Source organism: Myzus persicae, unplaced genomic scaffold, assembly GCF_001856785.1.
Source record: "Myzus persicae strain clone G006 unplaced genomic scaffold, MPER_G0061.0, whole genome shotgun sequence".
Lineage (NCBI taxonomy): Eukaryota > Metazoa > Arthropoda > Insecta > Hemiptera > Aphididae > Myzus > Myzus persicae.
The window spans coordinates 507,666-531,269 of record NW_019104211.1 but is presented as its reverse complement, the minus strand read 5'-3'; the positions used below and the strand labels follow the sequence as shown (position 1 = coordinate 531,269).

At 36.9% G+C, this 23,604-nt stretch overlaps 1 protein-coding gene across 3 annotated transcripts; it reads left to right on the top strand.

Annotated features, from left to right (window-relative positions):
* The first annotated feature begins 324 nt into the window (after nucleotides 1-324).
* Nucleotides 325-23,372, top strand: LOC111040025 (PR domain zinc finger protein 1). 3 transcript variants are annotated; one of them, XM_022323710.1, is made up of 11 exons: nucleotides 325-748; nucleotides 17,025-17,089; nucleotides 18,986-19,159; nucleotides 19,252-19,368; nucleotides 19,480-19,530; nucleotides 19,642-19,767; nucleotides 19,876-20,008; nucleotides 20,365-20,812; nucleotides 20,930-21,897; nucleotides 22,005-22,233; nucleotides 22,329-23,372. In XM_022323710.1, the coding sequence occupies exons 2-11, from the start codon at nucleotides 17,081-17,083 to the stop codon at nucleotides 22,642-22,644; spliced, it is 2,571 nt and encodes an 856-aa protein (XP_022179402.1). In that variant the 5' UTR covers nucleotides 325-748; nucleotides 17,025-17,080; the 3' UTR covers nucleotides 22,645-23,372. The 3 variants fall into 3 exon arrangements, with proteins under 3 accessions (XP_022179402.1, XP_022179404.1, XP_022179403.1); XM_022323711.1 differs by lacking the exon at nucleotides 325-748 and adding an exon at nucleotides 11,718-11,853 and having other exon boundaries at nucleotides 22,329-22,644; XM_022323712.1 differs by lacking the exon at nucleotides 19,480-19,530.
* The last annotated feature ends 232 nt before the right edge of the window (nucleotides 23,373-23,604 follow it).

Sequence of the window (23,604 nt, the reverse complement as noted above, 5' to 3'; positions counted from 1 at the left end):
TATCGAAAGAGGAAGGATGGATCGAAACACACACACGCGCACACAAACGTACACACAAATACACACAAATACGCAAAAATACACACATACGCGCGCATATTATACTGGTTACAGTGTATACATACAACATAATATAACCCCACCACCGCAAAACCGAGGCGGCTCCGACTACCTGTGGCGTTTACTTTCAGAGTTCATCGACCGTTCGTGTGCCGCGACGCCGTGTGTGTGCGCCCGCGAGAACCGGTCGCGTTCGGTTGGAAGGAGATACCGTTTCTTCCACCAGAGGTCGGTCCGTTTTGAAGGTTAAGTTTAAGGAAGTGCTTTGATCCGCAGTGTCAGCGCAGACAGGTGACCGTGCGAGTCTTGTCGCCGATCGGTTACGTTTTACGCTCCGCATCTATCACATCGCTATTACGACTGTAATAATATATAATTTGCGAATTTACTGTATAATATTATATTATATTTACAATAGATATTGTCATAATATATACTTTATTATAATTTTTTTTATCATTTTATTAACCGTATTTTTTACATTTTTTAAATTGTATTTATTTATATAATACACATTATATGTATACATAATATTTTATGGTGTACCCACAACAATTTTTGAATTTATTAAATCTGTGAACTATTCGATTGTGCGATTTATCTCGTTAGATGTTTCGAGAAGATTCTGTAATCGACGTACAACATCGCATTTATAGGATATAATAATCAAAACAACCAAAATTTTTGGGTGAGTACAATTTTTTATTTCCATATAATATTCATTCATTCAATGAAAAAATTATCTATTTACATTTCCCATGGTTATATAGTATACGTGTGTTATCTTATTACAGTAGTGCGTAACATATTAAATACACATTATACATAATCTTTCCAAATCACAATAAGTGCATAAATATACTATTTATTCAATGGCAATTTAATTAGTGGATGACTAAGGGACATTAAAAAAAAAATTTGGCTAATAGATGTCTCTAATTAGTAATTGGCATATATCATATATTCATATGACATATATGATATATGTGAACGAAGTACAAAAGTATAATATCTATTTTAAACTGCAATAATGATTATTGTTAATAATCAAGATAATAATACATTATGATTTACGTTAAACTGTTTGGGGCAGAGTTTAATAAAAATATGATTTTCTAATTTTAAATTATCGCATGAATAATACATAGTCATACGTATTTTATTTCTAAAGAACAGCTATCGTTTTTAAAATACATTAAAATGTTTTTACTATATCCATGTGCACACTCCCCAAAGTGGGAATTAAATAGTCGAGGGAAAAATTAATTAGCATTAACGTAATACATTAGCTCTGAAAGGACTCGCAAGCCGAAGATGATTGTGTTGTATTGTAGTTGTACTTCATAAATTGCGCTTCGAAGTATAACATGTAAGGGCTGGTGGGGAACGGACGACAACCGCCGCTGCGTAATATTCGCAATGTCCGAAAACCAGTATTCACTTCAGCTGGGTGTACCAGTAATATAAAATTATTTTCCACTTGTTATAACTCGATATTATTATAATAGTATAATACACACATATCATAAGATGAGCGGTCAGTTTTGGCGATCTTCGTCGATTTATCTGCACAACCTCTCGTACCTATATTAATCGCTCGCGTAACCCACAAAAGTTATAACTCTATAATCCAAAGGTCGCAAAAAAGATCTAACTCTGCTGCAGCCTTCAAACCCATCCCTGTATATTATACTAGCTCGATCGGGCCGCAGCAGATCAACAGGTCTCGTGCCGGTATATTCCATTCTTTCCCCATTGTATGTGCTATGTTATAATATTATTATCATATACGAGATTTACACGTATACATTTCATTTACACGCACCCGTGATTTTTGCCGCATAAATCCAAGAGCAGTGCGCGTGATAATGACTCTTGCCATTGCGAAAGCCATTGACCGGTGCATTGTCCTCGGGGCGGGCGATAGGGGGTGGATAGGCGGGGGAACCACTATCCCTCCGGGCGGCTCGCGAATCGACCTTGCCGGGCCGTGCGCTCGCCCGCCCCTCCGCTCTAGCACCAGCGGAGCGCGTTCGGTCGCCCGGGCAGGTCGGTGAACTCGGTGCGACGCACAACCAGACCGCCACCGCGCCGCCTTCCCCACCCGATGTAACCGTGGCCTTTCGCCCGTGAAAAAAAACTGCGTATAATACGCGCGTACGTGCGAATACGGAGGACGAAGGCATGGAAAAAAATATATATAAAGAAAAATAATAAATCGCCGGTTGCTCGCTCGACTCGGCCTCTAATATTATTATACCGTGGTATATTATATCGCGTTCGTTTCGCATCTCAACCCGCCGAGGCGCCTCTCGCATTGCAAATTCCTTTGGCGCTCCCGTACTATACAGTTGAAGACAAAGACGCTGGGCACGGACAGCTATATATATATCATCCCGCTACTGCATATGTGTTTTTATCCTTTTCAGGGCCGTCTTCGAGTCCGTTAGATATTAGACGTATTTACTGTACATTAGTTGTTGAACTGAAAGGAAACGTTGTTGGGGGGGGGAGATCCCTCTTCCATATAAAAAATATTCTAATTGCATCCTATGCCATAAGATATATTTAAAAATTCTGGTACACGCTCACATTTTTTACACTCTTGCATCTCCTATTTTTAAATTTTCCTCAAATCAAGCACGGTATTTACACCATCACTGTCGTTGACACTATCAAACACACCACCAACATGCACAAACAGACAAACGCACAAACACAAATATTGGTGCTACGTGCGTGTGTCGGCGGCGTGACAATGTTGCGTTGTGGTGGTCACCGCCGTCGTGACCTCGTCGGTTTTGTATATTATTATCGTCGTCCCACGTATATAATAATAGTAATAATAATATATTGTAATATAATATGTGTATGTATATATCTCATCTGGTCCTCGCGAGTTTGTTTACATCGTCGACTCGGCGGACGTGCGCGTTGCCTCAAGACGGAACGCGTTGTTGGTGGCTCGCCCGCTCTCATCATCCGTCCTTATATACATATCAGGTGAATCATAAAATAATGTATTGTTGTAATACGCATAATCCAAAAACGTACGAGTACCATCGCATACAATACGACGGTACTGTTGTCAGTAAAACGAACGACGCGTTACCTGTGACATATTGTTTTGTACAATTTAAAACAGTTTCGAGATTTTGAGCGTTTTCGCTAACTCTTCGGTCGCTGAATAACGATGATAATAGTAATAATAATTGTATCGATTCTATTGAGTATGTATGTACGATTAAATAATATATTTACTATATTATGTCTTTTGAGCGACTGCCATGTCACTCGGTTTTATTGAAATTCCTGGCGATCTCGAGCGCGCTAATGGGAAGACGGTGAACAAAACGGCGAGTCGATGCCAATAAACAATAATAAAATATATAATCGATGACAATAATATAATTATTATTATTATATAAATGGTATGACATTATAATATATTGAAATATTAACGACGATGAATGACGATATAATAACGATACCGCAGCAAACCGAAACGAGATTTCTGAAATGCCACTGCGCAATAAATTCGCGGGATAAACGATTAATATTTTACGTCATGAATTTCATATAGATATTATATGGGTAGTTTTTTCCTTGGCCGATGTTTGTGTGCACACAATGTGTAGAGCGTACATTTTTAACGTTAGTAATAATTATATCAATATTATACGTTCCTACCTACGTCGTATATTATGTTACGTAATAAAAGCACGCAAATTGTACAAAGTCCTGGAAATCTCGAATGTAGTTTTTTCTGATTTTCATATTATGAAATTGATATAAATGATATTGACGTAGTGCATAACGCCGACGTGTCTGAGTGATATCGCATCGGATTTGATGATAAACTGCGCATTGTATGACGTTACAGACGAAAAATTAATCTATAAACGACGACGATGACAACGATGGGCACCGGCCGTAAAAATTGTATAATATTTAGGTGCGCCTAGTTCGTTTGGCGGTTCGTATGCGCACGCGTTGTTGTTATACGCGAGCGTATCATTATATATTTTCACGAGTTAAACGCCTTCGTCGCGGGTGCGTTGCACTCGGGAACGTGTAAACGTAAATCGTTTTATACATATAGGTATACAATATAATGTTATTTACACGTCGGCGGCGGTGGCGTAGGAAACGTCGCCGTGCGCGCGTATTGGGCGTGTTTGGAATCGCGAGGATTCGGCGGGGTCGTTGATCGTGGGTCCGCGCGGAATGCTGAAAATGAGAGGAGTACGAAAAAAGATTGGACACGCGTTTGATGCTGCGCGCCGCGTATAGTGTCGCGGCCGTATACCCGATGTTCGCGAGTGACGAGATGACGTCGTCGCCGCCGTCGCCGCGTAGTCCGCCGGCCGGCTGAATGTGCGCCAAGTTCATTGGCCTGTTCGCGGCGGCTCGGAGGCCGTCGATGACTCTTGCGTCGCTCCATTATTATGCGAGCGCGCCCGCGTGTGTGTACGAATATGTAAATAGTATATAAATTATACGCGCGCGTGTGCGATTATCTGCGATTTGGGCGCGGACAAGGTTGTTGTGTGGAGGAACGCGCACAATATATACAAATATAATATCATATGAAATATATTATTATAATTGCTCGACGCGTTCCCGGAATCGCGTACTCTATTATTATAGGCGAACGTTCGAGCTACCACTAACTCCCCCCCCCCCCGAACCCGAACGCCGTGGTACCCTGCTTGCTGCGCACCCACCGGGTGAGATCGCGAGATAAATTATCATCGTGGCTATATAATATAATGTGACGCCCCCTACCCCCCCGCACCTTGTTTCGAGGCCGAAATCCTCGCTGATGAGCGTCCGAAAACGAACGACTCGTTGCTGTGATGGACGAGCGCGCGGCTTCTCGAGTTTTCGTTACAATAATCAGCTATATAACCGCGACGAACGCACACCATAAAACGATCTTCGGCACCGCCGTCGCTGGCGGTCAACGACCTCTGGAGGACGTGCGGTTTTTTGCGATTTTCGATGGTTGTTTTTTTTTTTTCGGTTTTGTCTTGTTCGCTCCTCCTCCAGCCGCCCGCCAACTCGAGATTTGCGAGTAACCACATCACGAATACACGAGCTCGTCTGCATATTATTAATCGTTTGGGTCACCGAAATATTTTTAAATTTTGACTGCCATTTTTTTATTTTGGCGTATCCTTGGTGATTGTTGACGGTGATTCTCGCGTCATGATTTTCAGCAGCTGCTATGCATCGCCGACAGAGATTATTTTCTGTGTTGACGCCCCACTTGTGACGGATATTATTGTGGCTCTCCTCGGTCATATTATAATATATTACATCTTATCATCAATGATACACAGTAATGTCGTCGTTGATTTGCACTTTTGCTGCAGTGACACAAATGAAATAATAATAAATCACTGCTGCATCAACTTCCGGACAAATAATATGATATTTATTTGAGAATCTCTGGCTTGTCCAGCGGCAAATTCCCATGTGATCCGTCACGATCATTGTATATACCACATAAGCGGTCTTCTCGGTACCGACGAACGGTTCACTCCCGTCCGAGCAATGCGAGTGTGTTATTTCTTCGGCGTTTCTCGATTCTCGGGAATAATCGGTCCTACGAGGTCTATGTCCTTTGTGTGACAGTGTCTTTGTGCTAGGATCTAAAGAAAAGCCGACCAAATTTTTTGGAATTGCGCAATACGGACCTATATTATAGTCTTTGTGTCGGGCCGAAAAGAACAAAATTGATTCGACCGCACCATATATGTCGTATTATATTATACGTAACTTTCTATTACACCGCTGCACCCTCGTCGCGGCGGAACAATATTATTGTTGTTGTTGTTGTTCTAGCAGGTAGTCGTTTTCGGTTTTCATTTCAACACGACATTGCACCGTAATGTTATATTATATTATGATATTTTACGAGTGCCAAAGTCGCCAGATTGCGTAGGTAACAAGAACAACTACTACATATGCAATATACGTAGGTTGATATCGCCTGCTTGTACTGTAGAAAAAGATTAACAATTTTTTTCTGCCGATCGATGCGTGTAATATTGTAGAATATTGTTACGACATACGCGGCACTATATATTTTTATATTATGATACATATATACATATTATATGCTTGGATAAAGATAACAGCCACATTGGAGGAAGTGTAAACAAATTTTTATAAATTCATAGGTATTTCGTTACGATTAGATAACACACCGGTTTCAGCTGCAAGGTCACGCATAAAACTTTTTTTCGCATATCGTAAAAAGTTAATGTGAAGTGCACGCACAATAATATATGCATCAATAAAGTATAAAGGTATGTATATAATATACCAATATTGCATATCATATATTATCTCGTCGCATGTGATTGTTGGTTGCGTTATTTTATTAAAATTTTCATTGTGGGAATCGAATATCAACAACAAACGTGACCTTCCATGTATTATAATAAAATGCGTTTCTTCCTCCTCCTCTATAATTAGTATTGCGGCGTGTACTCAAAAAAATTAATCTTTTCCAATATATATCTATACTGATGACGACGATGACGGTCTCCGTTCGACACGCACCGTCGTCGTCTTTTCATTTTTGTGAGCCGGCCCGCACCCCGTGGTGTAACCCACTGGCCTTCGGGTAAACGATATCCTTGTCCTTGGAAGTACCGTTTCCGAGAGAAGATCATGGCTAGGGTAGTTTTAACGGTATTGAAGGTCAACAAACACATTTATATATAATACATTTATTACCATTATTATCGGGTATATAGTATAGCTTGTAGGTGCCTGTGACATTTTGTCGAGGTCATCGTGTGCTCGCGTGTTACATATTAATATTATTATTATTATTATACGGTCGTAATTTTATGGTCAGCATATCGTCGTGTTGGGGTGTCGAAAACACAAAAAGACGCCTTCAATAACGGTCGTCGGGTCGTATAATATATTATAACGTCCCGGGAGGTATGCGCGCACACAAGCAGCATGGTTTTGTACTTTGGCGTTTATGTACAATAATATATATTAGTATATTGTCCGTGTGTGTCGTGTGTGTGTGACGGTACGTTGACTGTGGGAAAAGAAAATTTGTCGTCGAGTCTATATTATATATTAATATCGGTATTATACTGCTACACCAGCAGTGTAGGCTGTAGACTATGGGTTTGCAGGGAAGGGAAAAAAATTGTGCGCTCAAAGCTTCGGTTCGTCGAAAAGAAGAGTGTCTGCGCTGTCGCGTCCGGTTTGTTCCACTTACAAGGAGGTCATTAGTCCAGGCGTCGAATTCCCGTCGCGCGCGCGAGCGCATCGCTTTTTCTTTCGTTCGACGTACTCGCGCGTCTCGCCTCAATTTTTTTTGGCAATTTTACAAATATTATCCCCCCCCCCTCTGCAGTGCGTGCCCATACACGTCGGGCACCACAGTTTTTCCACGTGCTGAGTACACTCGGTACACCGACGGCGGCGTATTTAGTGCAATTTCGGAAAACTCATCCGCCGCGGTCACTGTACGTATATGGTTGGGTTATACTCGTTACTTGTACATATATTATATACATATATAACAATCGTCGTTTATATAGGTACTTGTATATATTATATATATAATATATAATAATAATATACATTGTTGTGTACGGCTGCCGCGCACGAGAGTTCAACGACCGGTCACCGCTGTGGCTCTGGTGCGCAGTGTTACCCGTAAAAGTCGTCCGCATCGGGAAGGGAAGAACTACGATGACGACGATGTATGGCGGGGAGTGCTGCAGAACGACATAAGAAATTGTTACTCATACTATTTTTTTTTCCACCTAAGTTTTTTTGCAATCATTATTGTGCCCACTCGAATTAATTAACACGCCGGCATCGTTAGCTGGTACATAGGTATATTCTATATAGGTACGCTTGGCGTAGATATCTGTTTTATTTTTTTTTTAATTCGAAACTACAAATCGTTGTGCCGTAGTTGTACTCACATATATATATATATATATATATATAAATTTATATGGATATATACTTTTTACTGCTGCAGGCATCAATCCTTAAATTGCAAATGTCACTGTGCACAGTCGTCATAACTCATAGGTATACGGTGCTCGTAGAGTATATATTATATATATTATTACTATAAATTAATCTATGCAGTATTAGATAATTGCAATTTTTCTGTTTGATTATAATTTATCGTCAGACAATCTGCATATCCGTACATATATGTAGCTTGGTTCGCAGACTGTTGTCAAAAAAGAATATTGTTGGAAAATCGCAACAGTATTATTATTATTCGGGTTTGGTTCAACTGAAATCGAAGTATTTGAAACTTCGTTTGGACGATAAAATACTTGAGAAAACTGCAAATTATAAGTTCATTACTGGTAGTCACAACATTTTAGCTCTTATATCATATTTATTTTATACACCTTAAGGAAATTTTATTTTCCATAATCAGTGCTCGTATATGAGTCGAATAGTGTTCCGTCTACAGTATAGATAGCATATTATATAGTATCTACAGTACATTAAACGTTTAATGAAATACCTATAATATAATATTAGAACTATACACAACATGTGTGTTGCACCGTTGCCGGGTCTCAAAGCATGCTGAAAAGTGTGGACCACAACAGTTCAACATAACAAAACAATACTTTAAAATGACACTTGTAATATTGTAACTGTCGTACATTTTTCTCTGATGACATATTGTTTTACGACTATATTATACTATTATAGTAATTACGTTTTCGGTCTATGTCCATCCATCGCCACCCCTCCCTCACTACGAACCTGCACCGAGTCGGTGCGGCGGACAGCATAGTTTAATAATAATAACACTGATAATAAAAGTAATCATAAGAATATGAAGTGATTGGGTTGATTACGACGGGGGACACACGATGCGGCGTTTTTAGCGTAAGTAAATTATAATTATCAGTGTATATAGGTGGTATATATATTATATTGTATTATTATTATTATTATTATGTGCGAACTCCCGTGGTAAGGTCAATGAGCCGATAAATAAATTATGGAAGAGAATCGACAAAAGAAACGAAAAATAAAGTGCGTCAAGATTGAGGTTAGGTTACCGTTACCGGCGAATGAGCGAACAAGCGCCGCGCGCGCACGCGTGTGTGTGTGCAAGTTGGTCATTGACCCGGGGCGAGCCGACGGCGGCGGCTGTCGGGTTTTTTTTTATGTCTTTTCGCGTCGCGAAAATCGTTTTCCGTCTGGGCGGCCGAGAACTATAATAATTTAATAATACTGCGCCCACAGCTTTGCAGCTATATAAAGCTGCTAATGATCACGCGAGAAAGGGGAACGGAAAATAAAAATATACGGCGCTGAAACCATAACAAACCCTTCAAACTCGCCGCATCGGCGGTGACGGGGGCGGAAGGAAGTACGAAACGCAGCGGCGGCGCCGGCGCATATATTTAAGTGTAGTACAAGTGTAGTGTTATGTGTATAGGTATATACTCTTGTATATCTCGTGTATCTCCTAGACAGACGCTCGACGTATAATAATAATAATAATAATAATAATAATAATAATAATAATAACGTGCCGTTACGTCAAAACGAGCTGGAGCGATGTATAACGCGAATATTCTGAAGAGAAAGGAGGCGGCGGCGGCGGCGGCAAGACCCCTGCGGCCGTCTGACCGACTCTTTCGCGGTCGGGGAAGGAGTCGTGTGTTGCCACTGCCACTGCCACTGCTACTGCTGCTGCTGCCTCCGCTTCTGCAGCAGTTCTGCTGCGTCGCCACCACTGTGTGCATTATATATACGTATATATATTATATTTTATATACTTCCGATTTTCATTCGCGTATACCGCGGCCTCCGCTAGGTCACGCCCACTGACCGAACGTCCTCAATATTACGCGCTGTCGTTCGCTGCCGCCGCCATCTCGGTGACCTGATGAACTTTTGTCCGCTATATTCCGGGCCGGGAGGGTATTCTCACTATATGCACTAACACTTTACTGCCACTGCCGCTGCCGCTCCCGTTACGCTTTCCTGGTCGATTTCCGTTTTTCTCCCGTTATATACAAGAGTATTATTTTCCGTTCGTTTGTTATTGTTGTTGTTTTCCTTGAATTTCCCCGCAATCGTGTCCACCGTCGCACCATTTTACACCCCTTCTTGGAAAGGCCGTCAACCACCCACCCCCAACCACTTCAACCCACTTCAACCCAATCAACTCCCTTAGAGGATTCGCTTACGCCTCGAGCCCCGTTGCAGCGGCCCGCAACAATCACGCGGTGCGGCGGCGCCCGTCGCCGACACAGCTGCAGTGCTACGTATTGAGAATCGACGGAAACGTTTATTATTAATTTCGCGTTATATTTACACTCTGCGATAGCGATTGACCCAGTTTTCGTGTGCAATGTGCGCGCGCACCGTCAACAAGCGTATTACGTGATGACCTTGATGCACATTCTGATACATCGCATACACCGCGCGACACTATTGAAAACCCACGCACATTGCGATTATACGGTTTTTCGTTGAGTTCATAATAATATAAAGTACTCCCACTCCGAGTGCATATATTATTATTATTATTATAATGCATATACCATTATACGCGTATCGCTTACGCGCGTATTGCACTCAATTGCATTAATTACTACGAAAAAAAAAATACAAAAATATTAACTGTTCGGATTTAATAAATTTGTACCATTGCCATCGGCAGCCTCTATGGATACGTCGAGCAGAACTTTATTCAATTTATATTTTTGTTGATTACAGTACATCATAGACAATATTATGAAGAGCGAAGGAACGTATCGATTTATTTTTATACTTATGCAGTATATTATACCGCTGACGGGCGCGCACGTCATTCATGCACATGGCATTACAACGTTTTTATCCGCAACGTTAGACAACCTAAATAGAATCGCAACATTGTAATGCGAAGAACATATCTATTCCAATGATATATACTCTGGTACTGCAGCTACTATATGATCACTGCAGTCTTTGTTTTACAATACGTATGAAATGCGCCCGCGCGTGCATCACAGTCGGTCGATATTTTTTAAAAGCACAAAAGGCACATTATTGATAATCGAAAATTCTGATTGACGCCGTCCTATAAATAATTATAGGCCACAGGTTATATTAAACTCGAAGCACGATTTTTGGTACTATTTGAAAACGCGTCGTATACACACACTGCTCTTGCATAATGCAATTAGAACGCCAAATTGCCGTCGACCGTTGACCGAGTTTTCATGCATTTGTGTGTGTGAGTGTTGTCGCTGTCGGTGTGTATGAGTATTATAATATGCGCTGGTGAAAAAGCGAGAGTGTGTCCCGCCACCGCTGCCGCCGACGCCGCCACCGCTATAGTGCTACTGCTCCGCGACGGCGCGCGCTTGCGTTGTCGTCCTGATGCACCAAGGCGCATGCGGAAATGCACTCGACGCCCGTCCGCGCGTTTCGTTTGGCGCGCGCGCGCGCGCGTGGAGAGGGAGTGATGTGCAGCGGGTATACGCAGCAGGCGAACGAGCAAAGCGCGCGCGCGCCAGGGACCAGACGTCGGCGTCGTCGACGACGACGGGATAATAGCCGGGTACGGAGGGTTGGGTGGTGCGGCAGTGGGGAGCAGAGCGCATCCTCGTCGTGCAAGCCAGAATTCGGTGCACACAGACCGTTGTGTTGCCTTAGGTCAGTACAACGCCTGATTGCTTAGAACATACTTTTTGTTTATCAAGCTCCACACTTTTCGTTTTCGATTTCAACCGCAGAAACAGTCCGGGCCCGCCGGCCGTCTGGGTAAGCATGTTTTAGTGTTTTACGCATATTATTATTATAGGTAGGTACACGTTTAGATGTTTTAACAGTTTTTTCAATTATATTTTTTACTTTACCGTTTTTTAAATATTATGCGTGATTCAATTATTCCCATATATCATTATAATATAAACCATTTATTTTAACAAAAAAAAAAAAATAGATAAATCATTTTTTAGAGGTTTCGTAGGACTAATGATTAAATTACAATAATTATAATATAGTATTAATCGTCATTTTACATTGTACGACATTAATAATTATAATCACGTAAGCAAGTATAAAACGAACAGATCGTTGTAACGAAATCACGAGCCGCACGTTTTATTTTCGCGTAGTACAGTTATTAGCTTGTAGAATATTTTAGTTTCTTGACTATCTGTAGTATATCATTAGATAAAACACATTCTAGTGAATTTTTTCCTTGTCATTTACATTTTACAGTTCACACGTTTACATGACGATAATATGTCATCATTGTTATTATTACGTTGGGACACACACGGTGTTCGCATTTTGATTGCAGTAAAGTGCATAATATGTGCAACGGGCAAAACGCGAGTCCCAAGGCTGCGGCCGTGAACATCAATAATCTAGTAATATTGTGTTACCCCGCGAGGCCTTTTCGTGCATTTACTACGAAACACGTTCTCGATAGTTTTTTTCCGGTAGATCGTAGATAGTAAAATTTCATAATAATTCGAATTGAGTAAGAGCGCGGTAAGACGACTACTCGCACTGCCAAACGATTATTACTAAAAGAAATTTAACTATTGTTTGTTATATTGATCAAAAACCAATATTATTGAATGTGTAATATTCATTATTATTATACTTATTGTTAATATAAAGTGTTATAATAGGTGATTATCATTTGTGCCTAATATAATAATAATAATAATAGTAACGGAAATTGTACTCGCATGATATTTCGGCACCAAATCGAATAAGTTATTCGATCAAGATGTCATATTAATTATTATACATGCCATATTATAATATTCAATGATCTAAAACTATGTAGGTACTAAAGAAAAAATAAGTTGTTAGCGAAACAGCCATATAATATGAATGGAGCTGGTACCTATTGCATAATAACCCATTGAATTTCATTTATTAAGATAAGCTAAATGTTTCTATTATTACGAGATTTTGACTTTTTAAGTATTGAAAAAAAAACGTACTAAGTATCCCAATATAGATATACACAAATGAATCACGAGACTATTTATATGCTCACTTTTTATAAGGTATCATAATACAGTTTTATTTTATTTTACGGTGTTAATCGATGTTAGAAATTATAGGTTACCTAACTATAAAAAAAAAAACTTGTTGTATAAATACAAATAATGTCATTCATAAATCACAATAATCGCAGTGTCTTAAGTTCTCGTAAAAAAATCATTAGAATCTCTAAAGATAATCTAATTTTGCAATGAGTTTATAATCACATTTTGTTTATAAGACGTATACTTCTAAATATGCATTGCTTGTAAGTTGTAAGTTATAATATAAAAACTTTCAAGTATATTTTTTGAAACACTTGTTGATTTTCTTTACTCCCGCAATAATTATATCTGGATAGGTATGGTAGATCTGTAGGTACAATACGAATATAAATGTCCAAAAGGGAATTTTGATAAAAATAAAATGCATTTCATTCTCTTTTATCGGATGTTATATAATATATTATAATATTATAATATGGGATTCCAAATCAGTATTCTATAAAAATCGTTTTTCGTTCACCCTTTGTCGCTCTTTTTTAATAATCTTACATAACGAAAGTGTTTTATTTCAAACTTCAACCGCAGTTTTATGAACACTTAAAAAATCAAACACGTATTTACTCCATTCTTTTCTCCGACATTATTATTAAAATTATTCGTTATTTTTCGAGTAAAATTAATTTTCGATAAGTGCACATCATTAGTTTGTGTTTTTGTGTACTTTCAAGTGTCAGATGCCTGTACGCATTATATACATATATTCTTGTGCAAATACTAGGATAGGTACACCAGAGCAGCTGTTTCAATACAAAATTACAATTTTTTTTGTTCAGCATTAAATATCTGTGCAATTCGTTAGATATTTGTGTAAAACACAAAGAGTGCTTATGTGTTTATACATGGTGACATGGTAGTTTACCAGAAACCTAATGCAATGTACAACATACAATGTAAAGTACGCATCGCCTAAGCTATATACCTACCCATACCTATATCTTTTCGTACAATACTTACATAAGCCACAAATATAATATTAATAAACCTAAATCATGCTTCCATCAATCCCGCATTGACATCATCAGATCTGAAAATAATTTACCGATCAATATAGTATGTCGAAACTAACATTCATTGCCACAGTATTCCAATGGCCAAGCCTCCAATTAAATGCGTGAATGTAATATTTACGATAACGCGAGTTAACGAGTGTTTTAAAAAAAACATTTTTTAAAAATTCTTATTACGACCTTGACTCTGATAACAGGATGAAGGACATTTAACTATTATGGTTGTGCAAATCTTTCGTATGTTATTCGTGTACACACGACAACAACAATAAAATTGAGTTATTGAAAACTAAAAGAACCAATAAAACTAGATTACTTTATATCTATAATATTATTGATATATTTACTGACGCGGTGCACGGAATGGAGTGATCTATCATAATATAGAAGAGGCATGTATGCATTTGTTCAATAATCGCCAATACGTCCTTGACCAAAATGCACAATGCACTTTTTATCAGTTAGGTGCATTTGATAAATATAATAATATATATCCACATAAACGAGTAAGGCCGAAACAAATTATTATGATGCAATTAAATATTAACTGAATAGGTTCTATGGTATTTGACAGCAATAACAGTAATTACTTATATACGAACATTTTGAACGCACTTTAATTATGGAGTTGGTTTTGATTTGATAAACGAATAATAAACGTTCGATTCTAATTCGTTATATCAATCTAATTTTCGCTGTTATTAGAACTGTAGTAAAATACTTAGAAGTTTTAATATATGTTAAATAATATGTTATGTAATTGAATACAATTGCGCAAATGTAATATAAACATATTAAAATGTATCATTAGATAAAAGAGATTCATTGACTAAATATTATTAAATATTATTGTACCTATAATATAGTCAAGCGAAATGCGTTTAATTTACATTCCAATGTTATTTTATTAAAAGAAAACAAATATTAATTTAACTATTGATATACTTTTATTGATTGTGCCTACGCATAATTCAATACTGCGATATCAATTGAGTTGGTGTAACGATAAAACTCATCACTGACTGTTATTGAATATTATAATAGAAGTTTAAAATATATAATATAATATATAACCACCCCACAGTTCTGAATGCATGTGCGCTTCAGTTACAGAATTTTTAGAAAATACACAAGTTAGACGTGAGCCATTTTTGAAGAGTAATGCGAAAAAAATTTTACGTTCCTATGACAAAAATTCTAAGATGGAGCTATTGCAGTAAACGGATAAATGTTTAGTGACTATATTTAGTCTGTGTTCGTTAGAAAAAAACAACGTAATATCATTTGAGTTATTTTTTTTTTTATCTAACTACAGCTCTTGTGAGTTTATTTTTAGAACAATTAGACAAAAGTTTATGTAACTAATGTATGTCTGCAAAGTTTAGGTTTAACACAATGTTCCCAAAACCAATAGTTATATAAATTAATTCGTTAAATATCTTTTGATATAATTATTCATTAAAGGATTTAACTTATGTATATAAGTCAATGAAAAAACAATTATGATAAAATCTGTGATTGCAAAATATTCTAATTTTTATTATAGTTATCTATTTAATATTTCTTCATAATCATTTTTGCTAAAGGTTTCATTAATTTCCTTATCATTTTACTAGAGCGTTTTATAAAACAATGTACACAATGCAAAAGCATTGACAATAATTTACGTAATTAGAGAAATTAATGTTTATTTCAGTAAATAATTATTATGAAATAAAAATACAACAAGGGTTTTTATGCTAACTACGCACAATTATAACAGAATAATTTTGAAATTTGACATTTTTACATTGCTAACTGTTAAGTATATTGTACAATAAGAATACAATTGTTCTTAAATATGACTAACAATAATATCGTAATTAATATGTCACTTAATAAAAAAATTATTATTTTTATTTTTATTTATATTAATCAAAAAAATCAAATAACATTTTAAATGTATAATTCAATTCAAAATAAGGTAATTATAATGTATAATTTTTGTTTTAATTTTTGCCGGTGTGTATTTACTTACCTGTGCCGATAATTATTTTTCGTTGTCACAAAATTCGTGCAATAATTAGTATATCGAAGAACAACACATTAATATATTGTATCAAGACAATAATTATAAAAACAAAATTTAAAAAATTGTATACGTGGTCCATAAAATGAACTCTATTATTTCAACTGAACAAATAAAAATTAGAGAATAGTAAAACACTCATAATAACGTGCGGAAATAAAAATTTAGCTATATTTGTCTCGATCTTATCAGTGTTACTCATAGATTAATTAATATATTGTAATATATCTAATATACCAATTACCAATATACATACATCATAGAATGGTCAATCTTTCGTTTTATATACCGTTCAATCGAGCTGATAACAATATTATATTGGTTAATTTTTACTCGACTCAATTATAATGTCTATACAAGCATGTATTATATTGTTTATAGTTATATTTGTTTTTTAATTATTGCTTTCTATAACCAAGTAGTCATATAATATTATGTGCTCCTTAGCAAATCATATTTGCATTTGTTCAGGTGGTACACAAACGAGTACATTCACCCATAGGTATTATTTATGCATTACCAATAAGTGTTGGTGTTTGATTTAAATGATCGCTAAAACTGCTTCAGTATGCTCAAAGATTTTTGGAATTTCATGTGTGTGTATAAATAATTTAAATGGAGAAAAGGGACAAAGTAAACTTCGGTCTCCGGTCGTCTTAAAATAAGCCCAGACATGTGTTATACAAATATGCATATATTGAATGAATTTATTCGCTATTTCATTTGAACGGCAAACAACATTCTGTATATTGTAAATTTTAATTTATATCTATTTTCTGTTCACAGGTTATACAGTTGCAGAGGATTTATGGAGGACTAGTAGATCATTAAATATCACAATAATGAGACAGGTAAATTTAATTCCTTTTAATACTATAATAATTGTACAAGTACAGTTTGTTAAATGAGCAATTTTTTTGCACACATTCAATTATTGAGCATATATAGATGGACACGTAACCAATACAAGTGTAATATAATATTAGTATTTACTATTTTATAATAAAATAGACGTTAAATAAAAACACACATTTTAAGATTTTTCTTAGTATTGTTTTGATATTAATTGTGGAATGTATAAATACTATAAAAGTACATACCTATTAGAAAAAATACACATACATCTATAGAATTGCGTTTATATTTGGTTTTATACCAATTTAGCATAAAAAAATAAACAGAGTCATTGTATTCACATAATTTACTTAAATAATTCTATTTACTTAAATTACATCCTCAAATTACTCGTACAAATTCAATTCTGTACGGTTTATAATATTTGTTAAAAGTTTAAGCTGAGTTCAAAAGCCAGACGAACATTTTTTTCTGTCTACCATTCTCCAGACATTGCACCATATATATTTTCCGGTTACTGCTATCGATTCTGTCTGGTCTGTTGGCGGTCACCACGGACCTCCGACAATTATTTGGTTATTCAGTTTTCTCGAGTCGTTAATTTTTTTTTTTTTACTATTATATTTGTCTACATCAACGTTGGCACAGTATTTTCTTTGGTTTGCTACCCCTCCATTACAGCGAAGCCGCCGCCAATCGATTGCTTTCGCAGCCGTCTAGAACTGCGTTATCGAACTTTCCGGTCCGCCATTTTGTCGGGACGGATTTACACTAGACAGCAGCCGTAATCGGATACTGCTCCGGGGCAAAAGTTCAACAACCTTTTACTGAAATGTTTTAAACATTTTTTTTATCTACAGTAATTCACATGAAAATTACGATGATATAATTATCCTTATAAACTAGTTAAGACTCTGAGGATAAAATAAAATGATTTCATTTTTTACTTTCAATTTAATTTCAACACATTTTTATTGATCTAAAAATATGCATTTAATAATTTTAAAATTATTTAAAGTAATATGATATTGAGAAACTCGGGTTTTATCGTACTTATATTGTATGGTTGTATACGAAAATTTGCTCGAATGTATTAAATCAATATGCAAGTTTCATTTAAAATAACCAGCGTATAAAATCATTTAAGGCTACGATGGGTATATTATTGTATCCCCGTGACTATGCATTGGTATTTGGCAAACAAGATATGATTCGGTTTCATTATTGCTATTTTTTATTGTGTCAAGTTATTCATAATATTGGCCTTCCAGTTGTTCTAATAATACAATTCTTAAGGTCACAATTTGCAAGTTATATTTAATTTAATTTAGGTGTATAAAATATAAATACAGAACTGCGTTCTAAGTGGTGTACGAATTTTTACATTTCATTTTCTTTATCTAAAATTATATGTTTGATAATCAAATGAGAGTATAAATGGTTTTCTATGATAAACAAAATATTTTTTTACTGACTATGAACTGCATCTTTAATTTGGCTAACACGTCATCATGAAATACTGGCACTAAGAGTATATTATATATGTATATATATATGAATGCATCGGTACGATCGATAGTGCAGTTTGTAGGGCTCTCAGTTGGCACTAGTGACCCATATTCTAACTCCTCCTTGCCCCTACCCTAAGATACCACTCATACTCAGCCCTAAATACACAGCGCCTGACCTCGATGAGCATCGCGACGTGTGCGTTAAACCGCTGTAGTTATCTTTTTGGCCATGTGATACGAACAAAATGCGCACATCCAGCTAAAAATATATCCGCCTCGGAAGGTGAAATCAATAGACTAACATGACCCTGAACAATCATAAACATTTGATTCTGTTCGTGAATGTGTTAATTTTAAACCATGATATTTTTGCCCGTTCAGGAAACGCCTCCAATGGAATCCGAATTGCCTTTTGATTTCAACTCAATCAAAGAAGAAGAATTTGACAAATTTGTCGACTACATTGTACTTGACCAACCAGCAGATCCAAATAACCCAAATCGAGCTGAGAGTTCATTACCCAGAAATCTCAAATTGAAAAAAATTGGAAAAAAAGTATGCATTTATAATAATATGAAATTTAAGAATTAAGGAAGGTATTATTTATTAATTATTAATCCATTTTCTTATTTTTTTTATTTACGTAGATCACTGGCGTAAAAAGTGCCATATACATTCCATTAGGCACAAGGTTTGGTCCATTAGTGGGCGAAGTGTGCGTTAAAGAGCACGCGCCAAACGGAAAACGGAAATACTTCTGGAGGGTAAGTTTTGTTAAAAATCAATACAGCTCTTTCATAATGCTTCTAAACTAACTAACTATCGGGTTTAATGTTGCTTTCTTATCTACAACTCTGTCCGTACTTTTTTATTAGGTCCAACTCATGCTAGGTCAAGATAATTTCTGGCGGAAAATGCGCCAACAGGTAAATTTGCTTTGGCTACTTAGATAATATACCTTTCTTCTAAACTATCAATAGCTCTTTCAATTATTTTCTTCCGGTTTTTCGTTTACTTATTATTATGTACCGTTACAGATTTATAAAGAGAACAAACCGTTCTATTACATAAACACTTACGATGAAACGAAGTCCAATTGGATGCGGTACGTGAGTGCCCCATATTCACCACAATCGCAGAATCTGATCGCTTGTCAATGCGGAGTAAGTGTAAATTATAAATTAAAAAAAAGTTGTCTAATAAGTGTATATTATACATTTATAATATGAAAGCGAAAGAAAAAAATCTCATTTAATGTTTTATTTTTATAGACTGATATATTTTTTTACACAATTCGACCAATTTTTCCAAATGAAGAACTTCTTGTTTGGTATTGCCGTGAATTTGCTGAAAGGCTAAACTATCCATCAAGCGTTGAACAGATGATACAACGAATGCAAGGAAGTAAGTGAAAAAAAATTATTTATTAAGTATTAGATACGTTTTTTTATTATGTTATACCCGCAAGTGTATAAGTTTTGCCTATCTAATACGCCGTTTTATTATGATAATATATTATATTGTACTCGATAGTAAGTAATAACCAACTAACACTTACGATCTCAAAGTAGATTAAATTAATGGTAAAATCAGTTAAAAATATTTAATATTTAATGTATTATCTAGAAAAACTTACTCACTGTCAAAACCATATTTGAAATTTCATTTTGTAGTTAAAAATGTAAAACTGTTCTACAATTAATTAATTTAAAAAACGGGTTTTTTTATTTTAATTTTTAATTTTTAACTTTATTTTACAGAAATGCAGACGTCTACGTCTCCTACACTACCCATGCTAACCGACGGTGCAGATACAGTATCATCGTCGTCGACTCCTTCAACACCTCCACCACTGCCAGCAGATAGCGGTGATGTCACACTCAAGACAGGAAATCGAGTACACTGGCAGGATGATGATATTCGTAATGAGTTTGATAAAGCAATGACTAACAATGCGACGTCAATGCGCCGTGTAGTGATGAGTCCGGTCAAAGAGTACATAGACAATGGAAATTCAGACGTTCTGCGGTTAGATGGATTACGACTGAGACCCGCAGACGACGAAGGAAAAGCTCAAGGATACGCTCAATCTCATTCAGTACGGTCTGACGAAGGATACCACAGTCACACTTACCACGACGATGCACCCACACCACCCGAACATCTATCCGACTCTGACGATAGTTCCAACTGCATTTTGGACTACAGGTAAGATACTTCAAATAATTTAAATCTGATTTGCATCACTAGATGTCAACTATTATACAGTTACGTTTAGATATAGTGTATTGTTAAACTAAAATACAAAATTACTTGTTCGTATAGTAAAAAATCGAAATTGCCAAAACCCGACGAGGAAGCAGTTGAAGTGGAGACTAACGAGTTTCTTAAGGTGAAAATTAAATTACGCAAAGCATCCCAGTACAGAAAGGAATCGGATCAACCACCGAAAGAGCAAACGCCACCACCAGTCGTGGTCGCCGAGCCTGTAATCGTCATTCGTTCTCAGTCACCCAAACGATACGCGGAGCCATCTTCATCCAGTGCGCCGTGCAGCAGTGACTCGGTCGAGTCGCTGCCAAAAAAACTCAAGCTCGATGCACCCGTTGTGCCACCCCCGCCGTCAGTTATCTATCAATATCCCAGGGACCAGAAATCGCTATTGGAGAACCTTTTGTTGCAAAACAAAGATTCGGGCCCGTCGGCCGCTCCCGCGCCGATCGCCCCGTCGATGTCACCCCCTCCGCAAATGCCGGTCCCCGACCCGACGTACATACAACGTGGTTACGTCAACGCGTCCGTCAGTCCAGATTCGTCTACCAAGGTTCTGTCGCCCTTGCACCAGATGCACCGGAGTCCACCACCGCCGGCAATACTCGTCTACCCGGCCCCCGCTGGTCAACAGATGCAATACATGCCGTACCACCACCATCAGACGCATTTGTTCCCACCGCAGAACGGTGGCTACCAGTGCCACTACCCCGGTAACCATCCGGTGGAATCCAGCGCCAGTCCACCGGCGGGCTCCATGTCACCGGATGACGTGTCGCCTTGTGGAAGTCCTGGAAGCACCAGCAACTCGCGCGGATATAGGTCTCTGCCCTATCCGATCAGCAAGAAAAACGGAAAAATGCACTACGAGTGCAACGTGTGCCGCAAGACATTCGGTCAGCTGTCTAACTTGAAAGTGCATCTGAGAACGCACTCCGGCGAAAGGCCGTTCAAATGCAAAACGTGTGGGAAGAGTTTCACTCAGTTGGCCCACCTGCAAAAGCACAACTACGTACATACCGGTAAGTGAATTTACCTCGTTTTGTGTATATAATGCATATAATTATATGAAAATAATATTAATATTACACGAACGAAAGCTAATTGTATTGTCTGTTTGAATTTACAGGAGAACGTCCGCACGAATGCGATGTGTGTCAAAAACGGTTTAGCTCCACTTCTAACCTTAAAACTCACTCGAGGCTACATACCGGTGACAAACCGTTCGTTTGCGAGATATGTTCGTCGACGTTCACTCAACTGGTGCATTTAAAATTGCACAAGCGCATCCATACCAACGAGCGACCGTTCACCTGTCACTGTTGCCAAAAATCGTACATTAGCGCCAGCGGATTGAGGTCAGTACTCATTTCTAATGCCAATTATTTCTGTGGCTGTGTTTTAACGCGGAAATAGTAGCTAACGGTGCACTTTGTTTTTGTGCCGACTTTAGGACCCACTGGAAGACCACTTCCTGTAGACCACCGTACACGAGCGGCAAGGACGACGCAGCCGAACAGCAGATTTCCAGTCCCGATTACCAGGCGTATCATCAAAACAATTACTCGAACGGTATGATGGAACATGCCGACGACACGAATCAAAACATTTACGGTGCACCACACGTTAGTGACAAACACGATGACGATGACGACATGTACGCCCACCTGCGACCGCATCATCATCAACCGACAATGACGCCCGTCCAACCGGAAGAGGTTCAACGACCATCGGTTATCGAACAGAGGCACTTTATCGAGTGCACATAAGGATGAGACACGATATTGCATTCTGAGGCTACGGATATTAACTGTGTAACATATAATTGCAATGGTCGTAAGAAGTGGATTCGACCACCACTAACAGTAGTGGCCCCCTCCCCTCCCACAAACTTAAAAGGCTAATTATTAAAGACGTAATTTATTTTCTGAAGAAAATTGATAAGCTCAAAGAAGCCAAATATTTATTAATATGAAATTTTGTCAAAATAAAAGAGGAATTCTTTTCTTAGAGCAGAAAAAAAAACTGCATTTGAATTTTTTTTATTTTAGCGGTCGATTTATAGACTTAGCGAAATGTACTGATTGTTAATTTTGTATAGATGTTTAGTTTTGTACTTCTAAAACAGATATTATTAAAATGTTCCTAATTTTGTTTCGAGTTTTTTCTATTTATGTAGACTGTAAAATGTAAAAATATAAATACATATATACATACAATATATTATATTATGTAATAATTAATTAAATTAATACTATTTAGCTATATTATTGTATGGTATGAATGATGTTTTGTTGATCTCAGTTATGTTTTGTAGATAACGATTGTGTTGAATATTGGGAAGGAATATTTTGGTTGTAATATTTTTCTTTGTGATTTGATAGTGAGGGCACTAATTTTTCAAGGTTATGTTTTTTTCATTTTAGTTATGCAAAAATAAAATATAAATCACAGTTTAAAATAATATTATCATTATGACTACATTATAAAATCTTAATTTTGTAATATTATTATTGTGAACTGTTATTCTACCTTTTACTATTATAAATACAATATAATATAATATAAATTATTATGTTGAATAAAATACTGAATGTGTTTTATTTAATTTTGTTTTGTTTATTATTTGATACTTAATATAAATTCCTTACTCGCTGATACAGCCAAAAACGAATTGTGCTGTCCATTTTACATAAGAAAACAGTAATAAATAATTGCACTCTTAAAGA